This window comes from Plecotus auritus, assembly GCF_963455305.1.
Source record: "Plecotus auritus genome assembly, chromosome: 9".
Taxonomy (NCBI): Eukaryota; Metazoa; Chordata; class Mammalia; order Chiroptera; family Vespertilionidae; genus Plecotus; species Plecotus auritus.
Window position 1 is genome coordinate 5,962,077 of NC_137783.1, and position 17,383 is coordinate 5,979,459.

Below are 17,383 nucleotides of genomic sequence, written 5' to 3' on the forward strand. Positions count from 1 at the left end.
TCACTGGCTGAGTCGCTTTGCCAACACTTGTTTTCACCAGGACCTGGTTCAGCTGCTGAGCCTCCTGAGGAGCGGGTTTCATCTGCATTGGGCACTGATTCCTGCCCATGCCCAGGTGGGTGGGGAGTCCAGGCCATAGCCGTCTCAGAGACAGTCCCCTGCCACTTTCCACGTTCATACGGAGCTGCACCTCCTGTGCGGCTGCCCAGTTCTGTTTCTGGTCCTCGCCCAGCCTCCCAGAGCCCCGAGGGGCTCAGCACTGTGGGCGATGCTGACTTCTCCACTGTTGATGCCCTGCGAGGTTGTACCGCTGCAGGAGGGCGGAGGGCTCCTGCCTGCAGTGACCGGACTGCAATGCGCTTAATGGGGAATTCATAAGCACTCTTGACAGTCAGGTTTATAAATATGTAAAAAAGTATTTTAATTGTTTTTAGCAAAACAGGCAAGGAGTCAATATTCTCAGACGCGTCAAACACACTGTTGACAGGTCCTGTGGCCGGAGGACCCGGAGAGCAGGCCCCGGGCGCATTTCTATGCAGACGTTGTCGTGACCGTGATAAATGAGGGCCCTGAACCGTATTGATAGAGTAGGTTAAACATTGGAAAAGTTAGCTGAACTTTGACTTTAAATATTCATTACAGCTAATTATGGATTTTCCGACTCTATGAATTACAGTTTCCATACCTGCATTGGCAATGTATTTTCCATTTATTTCTTGTAAACTTCATGATCTTATATCAGCTGTATCACATTCAGTGAGGTACTGGTTTAAATGTTCGCAATGACATTTATTTACTTACACTGTTCCTAAGTGCGTTCTGCCCGAAACACATTAAGACATCCTATGGAAGGGCGATGGTGACAGGCCCGTGAGGTGGCACGGGCACAGCCTGTTGCTGCTTCCCTGGCCCACAGGCTGCGTGTCCCCGTGTCTGTCTTATGTGGTGGGGCAGAAGTGAGACACCTGGATGGCACCTCTGTGGAGGAAATGCCGCTGGCAGCTGGCTCCTGGGCTGGGACTCCTGGTGTTCGGGCATCGGAGGGTCACCCATGGTGAACAGTGCAGATCTCCATGATGTGACTCAGTTACAAGGAGTGCACCTTTAATTCTAGTTCAGAGCATTTTGTTCGTCGCTCTGGGCTATGTTAGAAATACCCACCTGCAGGTCTCTCACCTGATCTCTCTTTTGCTCCACAGGCTCTAGGAAGCTTTTATTTTCTTCACGAATCCTTAAAAAACATCTACCAGTTTGACTTCAAAGGTAAGACTCTGATGTCAATTGTCCAGAATCCTTCTGGGGTTTCCTGTCTCAGCAGACTCCCCACCCCCTGCCCGATGTCCCTGTGAGGGACTGGCGTGGTCTCGGTTTGAGTCACTTACTGGCAGTCACTAACCAGGGACCTCGTATGAAACCTGGCTTTCTGGCTGCACCAAAATCAGGACAGCTGGCCTGCGTCCCCCAGCCCAGCCAGCTCACCCCCTCGCCCGCCCCTGCCACCCCTCTGCTCCCAGGGCAGGGCTCGCAGGCCACGCTGCCTCCTGCAGTAGAGCCCGAGTAGAAGGGAAAGGCTCTGTCTGCATCTGCGTCCCTACCGATGTGCAAAGTGGAAACAGAATGAGACGATGGCTTATCCCAAAATGACAAGTGAGAGCCTGTTTATGGCTAAGTGGGAAACGTGGTCCCATGTTGACTGGGCAGGCACCACCTGGCTGTGCTGGAAGATTCTCCCTGAGCTGCCTCTGACGTCACAGGCTTGTCACTGTGTCTTGGGGCACTGGAGGCCGTTACACCGGATCTGACAAATTTCGGTATCGCCCGTTCCATTGGGCATGTTGGTCCTTTTATCTTCCACTCAGTGTTACATCTTCAGGTTCTGTGAAAATTCTGCAGCGCTCCATTTAGGCTAGTGAGCCAGATCACGTTCATTTGAAATGTCATTAAAGTTGTAATAACTGTGGAGAGCCACTAATTATGTCAGTGTCTCCGATTCATTATCTTTGCTCACTTGGGAGACAGATCACCCCTTAGGAAACGGAGAGCAGTCTTCTAACGGCGTGAGCAGTGCTCTGGTCCGGCTGAGAGCAGGACTCGGCCGGTGGGGGTTCCCTGGCCCTGCCGCCTGAGGAGTCTCTACAGGCTTTTAAATGAGCATCTAACTTTCCCACAGTGACCTTGGCTCTGACTACAGTCTTCATGGGCCCCGGCACCAGTGTATCCTTTATCGACAGGGGAGTGGTGAGGAGGTCCCGGTGGGGCTGGCAGTAGAGGTGGGTGATGCTGGTCACCTGCACCACAGGCTTGGATATGAGCCGATCTGCTGAACTGGTCCTTTCGTTAAGTACCCATTTGCATACATATTTTACTACCGAATCCGATCAGTCAGGAAGTGCCTGCTGGCCCACAGTTTATTTAAAACTGTATGTTGGAGGTATGCATGATTCTAGCACAACCTTACCCTAGGCCTCCACATTGTCCATGAGAAGAGCTGTAATAGTACATGCATGTCCATTGAACATGCTCTGAGCTCTCCTGTGTGCCAGGAGAATGTGTCAGTTCTGAAAACACTCACAGTGTCCCAGCACAGTGGGTGCTACTGCTGCCCCACAGCAGGGTGGGGTGTGGGTTGCAGGTTCAGGGTATGGGGTGCAGTACGGGGTGTGGGATGCAGATGTAGGGCGTGGTGTGGGACATGGGATACGGGCGGGGTGTGGGTGTGGGGTATGAGGAGCAGGGGAGGGGTGCAGATATGGGTGCAGATGTGGGGCGCAGGGTGCAGGGTGCAGGGTGCAGGGCGAGGCCGGCATCTCAGGCAGGGGCACTGCCTTCCCCCTGCCCCGCAGCCCTGCTCTTTGGGGCTCACTCTTCTTCCTTGAATTGAGTTACAACAAAAGCAATCCAGAATTTGTGAAAAGTTTGAATACACTTTTATAAAAAATAGCCCGAATTTTAACAAAAGTAAGTACCTACTTAGAAACTGCAGGACTCCCAAAGGTACAGATGAAAAGGGATGAAAGGGACTTCCAGTTTCCGGTCCAACATGTGAAGATCTTGGACGTCTTCAGCTCTGTCCTCACAACAAGAAAAGCCAAACAAACTGCAACTGGACGACTCTTCTTAGGTTCCTTGGCGAAGCGAGGTCACGGGGCAAACCGCTGCTGCAGAGCTGAGACGGGCAGACCCAGAGCAGCAGAGCTACTGGTGGAGACCGTCACTGCAGCCCCCTCTGGGCGACACTGCAGGGTGTTGACCAGGTGCTGGAGGCCGAGTGTGGGCTGCTTGAGAGGGAAATGCCTGAGGACCAGCTTTCGGGGTGCTGAGAAGCACATGTGAGGGGCACATACTGACTGAGAGACTGAGCTCTACTCAGGGGACTATAGGACATATTTCCTCCACCCAAACCTCACTCCACAGCATCCCAGCAAGGCTTATGATGGGAAGTTCTGCAAAGGGGTCTCACAGGAGCCCGTGACAGCAGAGCACAGGAGCCCGTGACAGCAGAGGAAACAGGAGCAAGGCCCGGGAGGCTATTTTAGCCTCTGACCGCATAGGAAATAGCCCAGCTCTCGCCAGGTCATCATCAGCCTCATATGGAAGGGCTGTCTACCTCAGTTTCTCCTACCCAGTTATTTTTGTGCTGCTTTCAACAAAAACTATAAGGCGTGCTAAAAGGTAAAAATATACCCTGAAGAGAAAAGCATGCACAGACTTGGATAGTACCTAGATTTGGAACTATCAGACTGGGAATTAAAAATAACAGATTAATTTGCTGAGGAATTTAAATGAAACGATGGACATGCAAGAACAGATGGGTAACATAAGAGGAAAGATGGAAACTCTCAGGAAGAATAAAAAGGAAAAGCTGAAAATCAGAAATACTGTGACATGAATGACAAGTGCTTTTGAAGGGCTTATACTGGATGTTGCTGAGGAAAGAATCAGTGAACTAGAAAATGAAAACTCTCCAAACTGAAAAGGGAAAGAGAAAAAAAGCCAGGACAAATGTCTAAGAACTATGGGGGCCCTGGCCAGATGGCTCAATGGGTTGAAGCATCATTCTGTGCATCAAAAGGTTGTGGGTTTGATTCCCAGTTGGGGCACATGCATACAGGAGACAACAAATTGACGTTTCTCTCTCACACTGTCTCTCTCTCTTATCCTCCATCTGTAAAAATCAATCAGCATATCCTTGGGTGAGGATTAAGAAGGAAAAAATAAGTGTGGGACAACTACAAAAGGTGTAACGTATGCATAATGGGAATACCAACAGGAAAAATTAGACAGAAAGGGACAGAAGAAATACTTGAAGTAATGCTGGCCAAGAATTTTCCAAAAGTAATGATGGACACGAATCCACAGATCTTGAAAGCTCAGAGAGGTCATGTAGGATAAATACCAGGAAGTCTACACCTAAGCAGATTCTATCCAAAGATAAAGAGGGAAGGGGTGAGTGGGAACACCTGATCTTAAAGGAACAAGGGTAAGAATTAACATCCACTTTTCTTTAGAAACGATGCACACAAGGAGAGTGGTGTGAAGTGCTTAAGTTCTTGGGGACGGGGAAATAACCTAGAATTCTGTATTCAGCAAAAGTCTCCCTAAAAAATGAAGGAGAAATAAAGACTTTCTCAGACAAACCAAAGTTGAGGGAGATTGTTTCCTGTAGTCCTGCCTTACAAGAAATGTTAAAAGGAGCTCTTGGTCTGAAGAAAAGTGATACAGGTGCGGAAGCTTGGGGCTATGTTAAAAAAAAAGAAAAAAGAGTGTAAGAGAAGGAATAAATGAAGATAAAATATCTTATTTTTTTATTCTGTACTAATCTAACAGATAACTTTCGTTCTAAGTATTATAGCAACAATATATTGGGTGACAATAGCTATTGGATAAGTGAAGTGAACGATAGAAATGGTATAAGGGCTGTATAGTGTTATTTGAAAATGGACTTGTATTCATTGTAGATGTTTATTGCAAACTCTTTGACAACCACTAAAATGTCTTTAATGAAGTACAACTGATAGAGTAAAAGAAAAGTTGGAATCATATAAAATGTTTAATTTAACCAGAGAAGGCAGAAAAAGAATGGAAGACAAAAAGAAACGAAGAATAAAGGCCATAAATAGAAAAGCTATAAATATGGAAGGTATGAGTTCAACTACATCAATAATTACTTTAAATGTGAATGGTCTAAATACACAAATTAAAAGATAGATTGTCAGAGTGGTTAAAAAAAAAAAAGAACAAGATCCAACTATTGTCTACTAGAAACTTACAGTTAGATAGATAGATAGATAGATAGATAAAAGTAAAGGAAGGCTAGAAAAAATATACCCTGCTAACACACTTAGTGAAAAGAAAGCAGAGTAGTTATATGAACTTCAGACAGAACAGACTTCAGAGCACAGAAAGTTATCAGGGATAAAGAGGGGCTTTACATCATGGTAAAGGGATTAATTCTCTAAAAAGACATGATAATCCTGAATGTGTATACACCTAACAACAGAGCATCAAATGCATGAAGCAAAAACTGATAGAACTACAACAAGAACCAGATGGGTCCACTCTCATAGCTGGAGACTAGAACACCCCTCACTCACAGATGGACAGCCCAGCAGGCAGGCCGTCAGTGAGGACAGAGTTGAACTCAGCAGCACCATCAATCACCTGGTCTAATGGACATTTATAGAATAATCCGTTCAACAACAGCAGAATGCATTCTTCTCAAATCAGCCAGAATACTCACCAAGACAGACCACATTCTAGTCTGTAAAACACACCTCAACAAATTTAAAAGAAGAGAAACACAGCCCACAGTGGAATTAAGCTAGAAATCAGTAACAGAAAGATAACTGGAAAACCCCCAAATATGTGGGACATTAAACATCTCACTTCTAAATAACATAATGGATCAAAGAAGAAGTCTCAAGAGAAATTTTAAAAATATTTTGAACTAAATGAAAGTGAAAACACAACTTAGCAAAATTGTAGGATGTAGTGAAAGCAGTGCATTGATAGCAGCAAGTGCATATATTAAAAAGAAAAAAGAAAAAAGATGTAGAATCAATAATCTAAGCTTCTGCCTTAGGAAACTAGAAGAAGAGCAAATTAAATCCAAAGTAGGCATAAGAAAAGAAATGATGAACATTAGAGCATAAATCAATGAAATTGGAAACAGGAGCTCAGTAAAGAAAATCAACAAAACCAGAAGTTGGTTCTTTGAAAAGATCAATAAAATTGATAAACCTCTAGCCAGCTAACCAATGAAAACAAGACAAATTACTAATATTAGAATTGAGAGAGGAGCCATCACTACTGATCCTATAGACATTAAAGGATAATAAAGATATCTTATGAACAAGTCTATGCCTATAAATTTGATAACTTAAATGGACCGGTTCTTTTAAATATACAATCTACCAAAACTCATACAAAGAGGACTAGATATTCTGAATAGGTCTTTATGTATTAGAGAAATGGAATCAATAATTAATAACCTTTAAAAAAGAAAGCATTAGGCTCAGATGATTTCACTGGTGAATTCAACCAAACATTTAAAGAAGAAATCATACCAATTTTCTACAATCTCCTGCAGATAATAGAAGCAAGGAAATACTTCCTAACTCATTCTGTGAGGCCAGCATTACCCTAATACCAAAACCAGATAAAAACATTACACACACAAAAAAAAAAACTACAGACCAATATCTATCATGAATATAAAATGTAGAAATTCTAAACACAAATTAACAACTAGAATCCAACAAGGCATAAGAAAAGTTATACACAATAACCAATTGATATTTATTCCAGACTGGTTCAACATTCAGAAATAAATGAATATAATCTACCACACCAACAGGCTAACAAGTCACATGATCATATTAATAGATGCAGAAAAGCATTTGACAGAATTCAGTACCCATGTTTAATAAAAACTTTCAGCAAACTAAGAATAGAGGGGACTTTCCTCAACTTGATAAAGCTACAAAACCTACAGCTAACGTGAGACTTAATAGTGAGAACCTAGGTGCTTTCCCGCTGAGATCAGGAACAAGGCGAGGATGACCCTCTCACCATAGCTCTTCAACGTCATACTGGCATCTCAGCTAATGCAGTAAGACAAGGAAATGAAATAAAAGGCTTATTGATTGGAGGGAGCGTGGAAAAATTGCCTTCGTCTCAGATGACATGATTATCTCTGTAGAAAACCCCAAGGAATCAACAACAACAACAAAACTGTACTAATAAGCAAGGTTGTAGGACCAAGGTTAAATACAATACAATAGTCTTTCGAAGTCTGTTCAGTGCAGGGCTCCTGCAAAACTGAGTCCCAGGCAGACTGAGTCTCAGCCCACCAAACAGGCACCCCCAGGCGTCCGTCCCCTGCCGCATGGACTGGCAGCCCTGGTGGCTCCTGTGAGGGCTCGAGCTTTGCCAGGAGGAGTCCTGCACCGGAACAGACATAGAGAAAGAATGTTCTTCCTTATCCTCAGAGACAGGCGAGCTGTGCCCTGGCTGTTAGCCGAGGGGCCTCAGGAAAGAGCAGCGTGTGGCTGGGCTCCTCATGGGTGAGGAATGGAGTGCATGTGTTCGGTGCTGGCATGTGCGCAGTGCCACCCAGGTCAGCGAGGTCCCAGAGCCACGTGGCCAGCCCTCCCAGCCGTGACAGCAGCAGCTGTGTCACTGTGCAGGTGACTGTCTGGGAGGAGCAGGAATGACCTTAGATCTGGGCAGAGGGCGGAGCTGCTGCCAGGGCTGGAGCTTTGAGGCCCCTCAGTCCTCCAGACCGGCCAAGGCTCAGCCCTGCCTGGGACCGGTCTCCCGTTTCCCGTCCTTGCTGCTGGTGCTCATTTCTCCGACAGGCCCTCTCCCTGCCCTGGCAGAGTTCCCCTTCCTCCTTCCCCACCATTCTGGCTCTTCGTCCACCCCGTGCTCTGCCTGGCCTCTCCCTGTGGCCACACTTGGAGGCTCTGTTTCCCCTGCCATGTCCCAAGAGGCCCAGACAACGTCCTGTGTTTGTGTCCCGTGCCCTTACCCGTGGGCATCTGTATGTCCGGTGCCCGGGTCCACTCTCATGTCTCATCTCCATGTCCCATGTCTGTGTCCATGTCCATGTTCTCAGGGCTCCTGGGAGGTGAAGGCCATGGAAAGGCCCTGGGGGAGGTGGGTCAGGGAGCCCGCAGCACAGGTGGAATCTGTAAGAATTGCTACATCGCTGGTGGGACACCGGTTCTCCCCTGGGCATTAGCCCCCACTCCTGTGTCTGCTACCTGGGCAGGTCTCCCTTCGACCTCTTCAGAGTGGTGACGGCTGCGTGGGGCTGATGTTTGATAAATGCTGTCCTTCTGCAGAGATGGATGGGTGGTTCCAGTAAGTGCTTCGGTGATTAAACGCCCTTCTGCACATTCCAGTGGCAAATGGGTGTTATGGACGGGTCCTTGTTTGCTCACACAGGCCTGTGCCCACCTGCCCCTGGGTACCTGCCTCTGGCTAACTGGGCCCATCTCCCTCTGATGCCTTCCGAGGGCATGGCGATGCGCTGCGGGACCTTGGGGGACCAGGGACACAGCAGGCACAGCCCAGCACTTGGGGAGCAGCTCACTTCCACCTGCCCTGCTCTTAATTCCCTAAGTCACTAAGCATCTTGTATAGGTCACAGCCAGGCTCCTGCTTTAGCCCCTCGGAGTCCCCACCCCTAGTGCTTTGCTCTTGCCTGGGGTTCACGCTCCACGGAACGCTGCCTCAAGTCCCTGCCTCCTGTCTCATCTCTGCTGCTCCACCACATCAGTGGGTCCATGGGCGGGATGGTGCTCCAGAAACGACAGATGTGAGCAGCTCGTGGGGCTCGGAGCACGACCCTCAGAAACTCGGACAGCAGAACTGGTCATTGTTGGCCTCCAGGAATCTCCTAACAGCCCAGGGACATCCGCTATGTGGGGCCTTCCTGGAGAGAGGAGCATGTGTGCGGGCCGGCAGGCCTCTCTGCTGCGGTCGTGACGGGCCTGCATGTGGTGGTCTCGGTGGGCCTACATGCAGCCGCGCTCCCTACAGGGAATCCTGAGCGGAGGCTGGCATCCCTTCACCAGCCCGGGCCTGAGACTTTGAGGAACATATTCATACATTTCTTCACCAGACCCCACCATGGCGTGGGGTTACCATCCGTGAAAAGAAGCCCCAGGTCCTGGTGTGAGAGAACCAGGCCCAGCCCTGTCTGCAGGGGTCAGCCCAGGTGGGGGTGGCCCAGCAGGACATCTTGTCCAGTGAGGTGGCGGGCAGACGGCTAGGAGCTTGGTCTCTGTGCCCTCTTCTCTCCATTTCACATAAAAACCCCTCGTCCTTGCACATGAGTGATGTTGGCTGGATGTGGAGGGAATCAATGTTATTAAATAAATTTGTATTAAGGTATGAGCGAACGGTAATTCCACAGCCCTCTTAAACATACTCACGGTGTTAACGGAGGATGCCAATTAGCCCCTGTAAATCTGCAGGCTGGGAGTGTTAGTGGATAATGAAGTGGCGTGTCAGACTCCAGGTGGCGGACCAGCGATTTACAAATCACAGCGTTCCCGGGAGCAGCTAGCCTGCTGGGTCGGCGCCCCCTGTCTGGTCCCCCTCATCACTCCCTGCTCCCCACAGGGCTACATGGGTGGGACACGGGACCCCCCAGGGTATGGCTGGTTGGATGGAGTGACATGCTTATTCACACTGTTCATCTGCTCTTTTCTAGCTAAGAAGTATAAAAAAGTCACTGGCAAAGAGATCTACTCTGACACGTTGGAGAGCACGCCCATGCTGGAGAAAGAGAAGTTCCCGCAGGACTACTTCCCCGAGGTACGTCCGGAGCCCGTGCCCCTTTCTCCCAAAGCACTTACTTTTCAGGGTGGTCACGTGAGAAGGGACATTTAGGACATGGCGTCTTCATATCATGGTGGGGATCACATCTCTGCTGCCACGCTCCCACGTTCTCTTTCTGGGAGGATCTGAGGTGTGCGTCGGTTCATGGGTTGTCCTAGGTGAGAGCTGAGAGAACCTGCAGTGTTCATTGTTCAAACAACTGGTAAACTTTCTAATCCTTATTTTCTGGGAGAGGAACCATCCCCAGCGATACAGGAAGGTGATTATCTGTTCAGTTTGGCTTGGGCTGAGAGCAGGTCAGTCTGGCCATGACCTACCCAGCCTTCATAGCTATGGTGTGCCAGGCAGTGACACACGGGGCGTGTTCCTGCGAGAGGCACAGCCGAGAGCCCTCCCGGTCCCAGGCAGTGGCTGCTTCATACAGATGAGAGGTTAAGGAAAGGGTGCGATTATTTGCCACCCATGGCTCAGACTCAGTCAGAAAATGCTGGTGTCTTTCCTGTGGGTTTTACTACATCTTGTGTCGCTTTGTTACTTTTATGCGCATTGCACCGCACACACCAATTCGGATCCTGTGTCTTTAGTCGACATTATAACCGGCACTTTGGAGTCTCCTAATCCTGTGCCCTCACGTGTTGATCCAGAGTTGGTCACCTGTCCTTTATCTCCTATTAACTGGGGCCGGATGTGGTGCTGATTGAAGCCTTCAGGCGAGATGGAGGCCTGGGCGCCCGCCCCCCTGACAGAGGTGTGCTCAGCCGCAAGAAGGATTGCTTCCAGTCCCTTCTGTGTGAGGATTGCCCGCTGCTCAGCAGACGCCCCACCTGCGCTCCCAGCTGATCTTCAGCAAGGCCACAACTTTATTAACTTGTTTTATGACCTGAGCCCAGAGTGAAGGAATTGTGGCTGCCTCCGTAAAGGATGGCCCTCTTGTCACGCCAGGGCACGACTTCCTCATCCATTGTCCCGAGCCAAGGACGCAGTGTCAGAGGCCCGGCCTCCCGGCCTGGCTGCTCCGCCTGAGGCTGGAGGAAGGCATGCCCGAAAGCTCTGGAAGCTTCAGTTCTGGACCTTCCCTGAGCACAGCCGATGCTGTGGCTCCTGGGTTCCTCCCTGAATGTTGGCCGTGGTGGGTCCTGTCAAGGGGGTGGGACCATGGTTCCCTTGGAGATGTCAAGGGGCAAGAAGTTGGTTTCAGGGTCCAATTTTTGCTAAGCTCCCATGCCCTGTCCCATTCCAGACCCAGCTTTGCTTACCTGGAGTCCGTGTTGGGGCCCACACAGGCTGGGACCCTTGCCTGAGGGTGACCAGGGGCCACAGGGGCACAGGGAGGGCCTCAGCCTCCTCCCAGCAGGAGAACCAGCTTGGCAAGGGCCCCTAGGGCGGCTGGGGCTCAGCCCGGAGCTGGACATGCTTGGCAATGTCCACAGTCCTGACCCAACACCCACAAGTGGGAAGCCCTCACCCCTCTCTGTCTTGGTTTCAGGCACCACTGGCCATGTGAGGCTGAGTTGGGACCTGGGTTGTCCTAGCTCTTCTGTTCTCATCCTGGGGTCTAGTCCCAGCCCAGAGGGGCTCTTTCCCCCAACCTAGGGTGGCTGAGGTTCCCCAGAGGAGACCTGGGAGGGGAGGCAAGGCTGACAGGGGTGCCCATGGGCTGGCCATGCCCAGGTCAGGGCTGGGGCTGGGCAGCGGGGCTGGCCGGAGTGATCCTGTGACGGCAGTGGGCAGTGCTAGACAGGGGACTGGTGTGGTAACAATTGCAGCCAGTGCTGGGAGGCCGTAAGCCCCCTGCCTCCCCCCTCAAGCAGTTCCAAGTCTTTATATGCAACTTTAAAGTTTGGAACTGTTACAAATGCTGGGAAATGGTAGGGAGTGGCCAGCAGGTGCCGGCCTCCAGACTGAAGAGGAGTTGGGCTTGGCTCCGTCTGTCCCCTGGAGCTCAGCTCTCCTCTCCTCCCAGCCTCCCTCTGTCCAGGGCATGGGCGCCTGCTGGTACCTGGGTTAGCCCAAGTGCTTGATCCCACGAGGCAGGTGCTTCTCCAGGCCGCTCCCCACACAGCAGCCTCTCAGTATCAGGGACGCTGTTCCCACTCACACGCGGATACCCAGCTTGTGATGGACCCCAGCATGCGGCCCACCCCCCCAGGACTCACATGGTCCCCCTGGGGTCTCGTCCTCTTGTCACTTGTTGGCGACTCTCACTGCATCTTCATCCTTAGAAATGGGGTCACCAGAGGTGCCAGTGTCTGTCAGCCGTGAGCGGTGATGCTCCCTGAAGAAGGGGCTTCTGTGACGGTCGCCGTGTGTTGGTGGACAGAGGACGGGGAGGCTGAGGCGGTGCATGCCTTGGTGGGTGGCTCCCCTGGAGGAGCCAGGTTCCTGGGGAGAAGCCTCTGGCGCTCATGACTCGCTCCCAGGCTCAGCACACCGGTCAGGGCTCCCGTTTCCCCTCCCTCCATGGCCCAGGCTCGGGGAGTAGAGGCCGGAGCTCAGGCTGACGGTGTGGATAGGGGCCAAGGTCTGGGGGCCTCAGCTGTGGCGTCCCACCTCCTTGCATATCCCTGAGAGAGGGCAGACACCCTGGTGGGGTGGTCATGGCCCTTGGCCTTGATGCCCAGGGTCAGTGTGCTGTTCCCAAGGTGCCAGCATGGCTCCCTAGGGACAGACAGCAAGCGGCTGCCTCCCTCCCCTGGGACAAGTGGCCTGGGTCCAAACCTGAAGCCTGTGCTTAGCAGTCCTGACCCCAGGTGACCACACTGCCACACCTGCAGGGTGACCACACTGTCACTGGGTGCACCCCGATCTCTCCAGTTGGGACGAGGGGACCGCCATACCCAAGCATTGGCTTTGCAGGGTGCCTGTGGTTGTTCCCTTGGATATGACGTTGCCACATTAGAAACTGGCTCAGCGTCTGTGCGTTCGTCTCAGACGGGAGTCTCTGGAGATGAAGTCACACCATTTTCAGAAGTGAGTTGTCTCCAGGGGGACCATGTGAGTCCCTTAAAGTGACTGTACTGAGAGCGCCGGCACCTCCAAGGTCCTGTGAGTGACGAGGCACTTTGAGGTGTTCAAGGCATCCATAGGCTCTGCGCCTTAGTGGAAGGTGGTCCGTCCTGGTCGGGCACCTGGGCGCCACGTCAGTGCAGCTGGTGTGGGGAGGCACGCGCTGTGGCAGGAGCTGTCTCCTGCTCCTCCCTGTTCTGTGCCTTCAGGCCAGTCTTTCCGCTTTATTTGAACACATTTTGGGGGAGGGAATTAGTTTAAGACAGATTTCCGTTTCTTTTATTACCATCACTTAAGGATAATCTAAATGTAATTACCATGATGGAGGCAATTCCAAATAATTACAGCCCCTGCATATAAAGCTCACAAAACTTTCCCTGCTGATTTATGGCGGCTTTGGCTCAGCATGACTTTCAGATGCTGCCTCTGGGAGCAGCACTCCAGATAATGTGAGACCATTTTTAAAAAGCAGATTTGTGTAGTCGATCAGGGCCGAGGCATTTTTTTCCTCTTGCCCGTAGTGAGAAATTGGTTGTTACCATAGATCATAGGCCTGCTCCTGGCTCTTATGAAAGATGAATTAATTTCACTAATGCTCCGAAGCGGGCCTTTCATGGGGAGGCTGTGTGGCGAGAGCCTTCCCGCAGCCTCCCTTTCTCACTGGTGATTTATGCCGTCTTTTAGTAGATGAAACCGCCTGTATTTGCCATCCATCTGCTGCCTAAAGGAATCCTATTAACAGGGGATCTGAGCAGAGACTTAATATTGTAAGGTGAACGACGTGGCGGCCCCTACTCCCCGCCCGGGCATGACGTGGCTTTCACTTCATGGTGATAACCTCGAAGTTTATCACCCCAGCCAGTGCTGTCCCCATCTACCCCAGCCAGTGCTGTCCCCATCTACCCCAGCCAGTGCTGTCCCCGTCTACCCCAGCCAGTGCTGTCCCCATCTACCCCAGCCGCTGCTATCCCCGTCCACCCCAGCCGCTGCCGTCCCCGTCCACCCCAGCCGCTGCTGTCCCCGTCCACCCCAGCCAGTGCTGTCCCCATCTACCCCAGCCAGTGCTGTCCCCATCTACCCCAGCCAGTGCTGTCCCCATCTACCCCAGCCAGTGCTGTCCCCATCTACCCCAGCCAGTGCTGTCCCCGTCCACCCCAGCCAGTGCTGTCCCCGTCCACCCCAGCCAGTGCTGTCCCCATCTACCCCAGCCAGTGCTGTCCCCATCTACCCCAGCCAGTGCTGTCCCCATCTACCCCAGCCGCTGCTATCCCCGTCCACCCCAGCCGCTGCTGTCCCCGTCCACCCCAGCCAGTGCTGTCCCCATCTACCCCAGCCGCTGCTATCCCCGTCCACCCCAGCCGCTGCTGTCCCCGTCCACCCCAGCCAGTGCTGTCCCCATCTACCCCAGCCAGTGCTGTCCCCATCTACCCCAGCCAGTGCTGTCCCCATCTACCCCAGCCAGTGCTGTCCCCATCTACCCCAGCCAGTGCTGTCCCCGTCCACCCCAGCCAGTGCTGTCCCCGTCCACCCCAGCCAGTGCTGTCCCCATCTACCCCAGCCGCTGCTATCCCCGTCCACCCCAGCCGCTGCTGTCCCCATCCACCATCACCTCAATGGGATTTCAGAGGGTGGCCAGTGACCAGAAGATTAGCACACAGACTGGCTTCGAACCGACTCCCATTCCGAGAAGTGATGGAGGCTGGAGGCCATGTCCTTGAGGTGTCCCCACATTCCAGAGTTAGGTCCAGAGTCAGAGGAGGGATGGGGAGGGGGCAAGAAGGAGGAGGGGCAGCCAGCTGGAGCCTCTGGGTGCAGGAGCCAGTGGTTAGGAACAGCCTTGCAGGGTCACCGCTGAGTTGACATGTCCCCGCTGGGAGGGGCAGTTTTCTGCTGCCCAGGGCCTGCCCTCCCACTGAGACAGAAGGAGCGGCCTGGGGTAGAAGGTGAATTGCCAGCTCTCCAGGAGGGGCCAGTCAGACAGTGGGTGCGGGTCAAGGCCCCTCTCCCTACCAAGCAAGGTGGCGGTTCTGTTCTGGAAAGATGCCCCTGTCTCTGCTCTGACACTAGGAGACATGGGCCCCACCAAGTTAAGATGGATCTGTCCCCACCCACATCCCAGGTGACTCCTGCCCCCAGCTGGGGTGGGGTGAGAGGACCAGCCACCGAATTCCCGATTCTGGCTTCTCCCACTCACTCGCTCTGTGACCTTGAGCACAGTTCTTAACCTCCAAGTCTCAGTTTCCCGGTCTGCAAAATGGGCACTGGTGGTGCCCTTCCTGTGGCTGATGTGAGGATTGAATACGCCTCTGAGCTTCAGGCGCTGGTCTGTCAGTGACTGGGCGCAGGCTGCTGCCCGTCAGGCATGCGGGGCTGGGTGGTGCTCACGGACGCTGCTTCAGCACCTGACATAGCCACTGAAAATAAGATTCTAAACTAGATGTGGTCAAATCGGTGACTCAGAGGGATTATTAATGAGTTCGTCTAGAACAGTGGTCGGCAAACTCATTAGTCAACAGAGCCAAATATCAACAGTACAACGATTGAAATTTCTTTTGAGAGCCATATTTTTTAAACTTAAACTCCTTCTAACGCCACTTCTTCAAAATAGACTTGCCCAGGCCGTGGTATTTTGTGGAAGAGCCACACTCAAGGAGCCAAAGAGCCACATGTGGCTCGCAAGCCGCAGTTTGCCGACCACGGGTCTAGAACATAGCCAAGAGACATACGATTTAGGGTTGAATAGAGGGCTCTAGGCAGAGGGCTGGCCATGGAAGAATCAGGAGCCTGTGTTTAGATGTCACGTGTGAAGTTTGGTCGTTAGGGGAAGTAAGGAAATCGGTGGGACAGTAGGTGCAGGGCCTGTGGGGTGGCGGAGAGCCCAGGCACTGAGTTATTTGGTACATGAAGAAGTCAATCACTGCAGAGTCTGGGCCCGCGCTCACACAGGGAGGAGACTTCATCACCACCGACTTTGGTTCCCATGTACTTACCTTCGTCCCTGCAATCCCAGGCTCACAGACAGGGACGGAGTCCTGGCCTCCCACCATTGCCTGACCCTGGGGCACACCTCCTCCCCCTGCTCTGTCCCTCAGCTGACCCAGGTGACTGTGCACCAGGCCCCGTGCTCCTGCTGGGAGTATTGGAGGGAATGGGACAGTCTCATCCACACGTTTCAACATGGTGTTTGTGAGCTGAGGACTCAGCAAGGTCTCCCGTGTCTCCAGGGAGTTTGTAAGGGATGCTGCCAGGAGCCCCACTCTCCCAACTCCTTAGGCTGTGAAGTGACCCTGTTGAGTGTTCTATTTAAATTAAAATTCATTAAGGTAAAATGGCAGCGTTTCCAGTGCTCAGCGACCCTGGGTGACCACTGGCTCCCGCATGGGCAGTGACACATATTTCCGTCATCACAGCTGCATCCACCCTCCCTTGCCCTGCCTAGGCACGAGTGGACCATGCAGGTTCCAGTTCCGTGGGTCTCTGACCTGAGATTGACAGCAGCTGTGGAAGGCAGCATGGGTCCCGCCCCCACATGCCCCATCCTCCATCCCCACCCTCCCAGGTCAGGAACCAAGGGAGGAATGTGGGGCACCAGTGACTTTTGTCCCAGCTTCTCCAACAAGGTGACCTGGAGGGAGGGAGAATGAAGCAGAGGTGAGCGTGGTTCTTTGCTTAGCCACCCTCCTCTGATGACCAGCTCTCCCAAGGCAGGTCCAGGCCCCGAGTTGGTGCTGCGAGGGGGCGGGGCTCTCAGAGGGCCTTCGTGGGCCACGCACCAGCGTCCAGGACGTCTTTGTGGTACGCTGCTCAGGTGTGCATGGCTCAGCAGCGCAGCCTCCTTTGACCGTGCCCACCTGGTTTCCTAGTAGCTCTCTCAGGGCTGGGGAGGGGTTTTAACAGGTGGTGGTGGCCGTGCGTGTTTGTACCTGCTCTCCTGCACGCTGAGCCGTGTGCGTGTGCTTGGCCTGCACGGGAAGTGGCGTCTCAGCCCTTGTGAGCTGAAAGGTTAGCGTGTTCTCTGACTGAGAAGCCTCCGATGCACTCGTGTGAGGCGGTGCCTCCCTCCTTCCTCTTTTCCCACTTACCTGTGTGACCTGTTTATTTTTCAGTGCAAATGGTCAAGAAAAGGCTTTGTTCGGACAAGATGGTGTGTCGCGGACTGGTATGTTCCTCGTGTTGACTCTTCGTCTCTGCTTCATGGAGTTCCCTCTGTTGTGTTTTGCACAAGTGGTGTGTCGAACGTCCCTCAAAGGCTGTGCTGCCCCGAGTCCCAGCCCTAACCTGACCCCTGCTCTGCGGCCCTTTTTGCTGTTGGTGACTGTGTGACACGGAGTATTGTCTCCTGGTCCCTGAAGGCCGTGCTGCCTCCTCCCGTGGCCACAACGTTGTGAGCAGCCCCACTCCTCCACGCACCCCCCCACCCCCGCTCTGTGCCCCACTGCAGCCACATTCTATTGTGTGAAAGCGGCCCCGCAGCAGGTCATGTGGGGTTTGGGGCACCGCTGCTGTAGAACCCCTCACCCAGCGA

The 17,383-nt window shown here is 52.3% G+C and overlaps 1 protein-coding gene across 2 annotated transcripts in view; it reads left to right on the forward strand.

The window, feature by feature from the left end:
* The window catches only part of INPP5A (inositol polyphosphate-5-phosphatase A), a 145,016-nt gene that overhangs the window by 86,477 nt on the left and 41,156 nt on the right, over positions 1 to 17,383 (forward strand). For both annotated transcript variants that reach the window (XM_080640009.1, XM_080640008.1), the window contains exons 5-7: positions 1,200 to 1,263; positions 9,725 to 9,828; positions 16,965 to 17,017. In XM_080640009.1, coding sequence (XP_080496135.1) covers positions 1,200 to 1,263; positions 9,725 to 9,828; positions 16,965 to 17,017 — 221 coding nt within the window. The remainder of the gene's footprint in view (positions 1 to 1,199; positions 1,264 to 9,724; positions 9,829 to 16,964; positions 17,018 to 17,383) is intronic.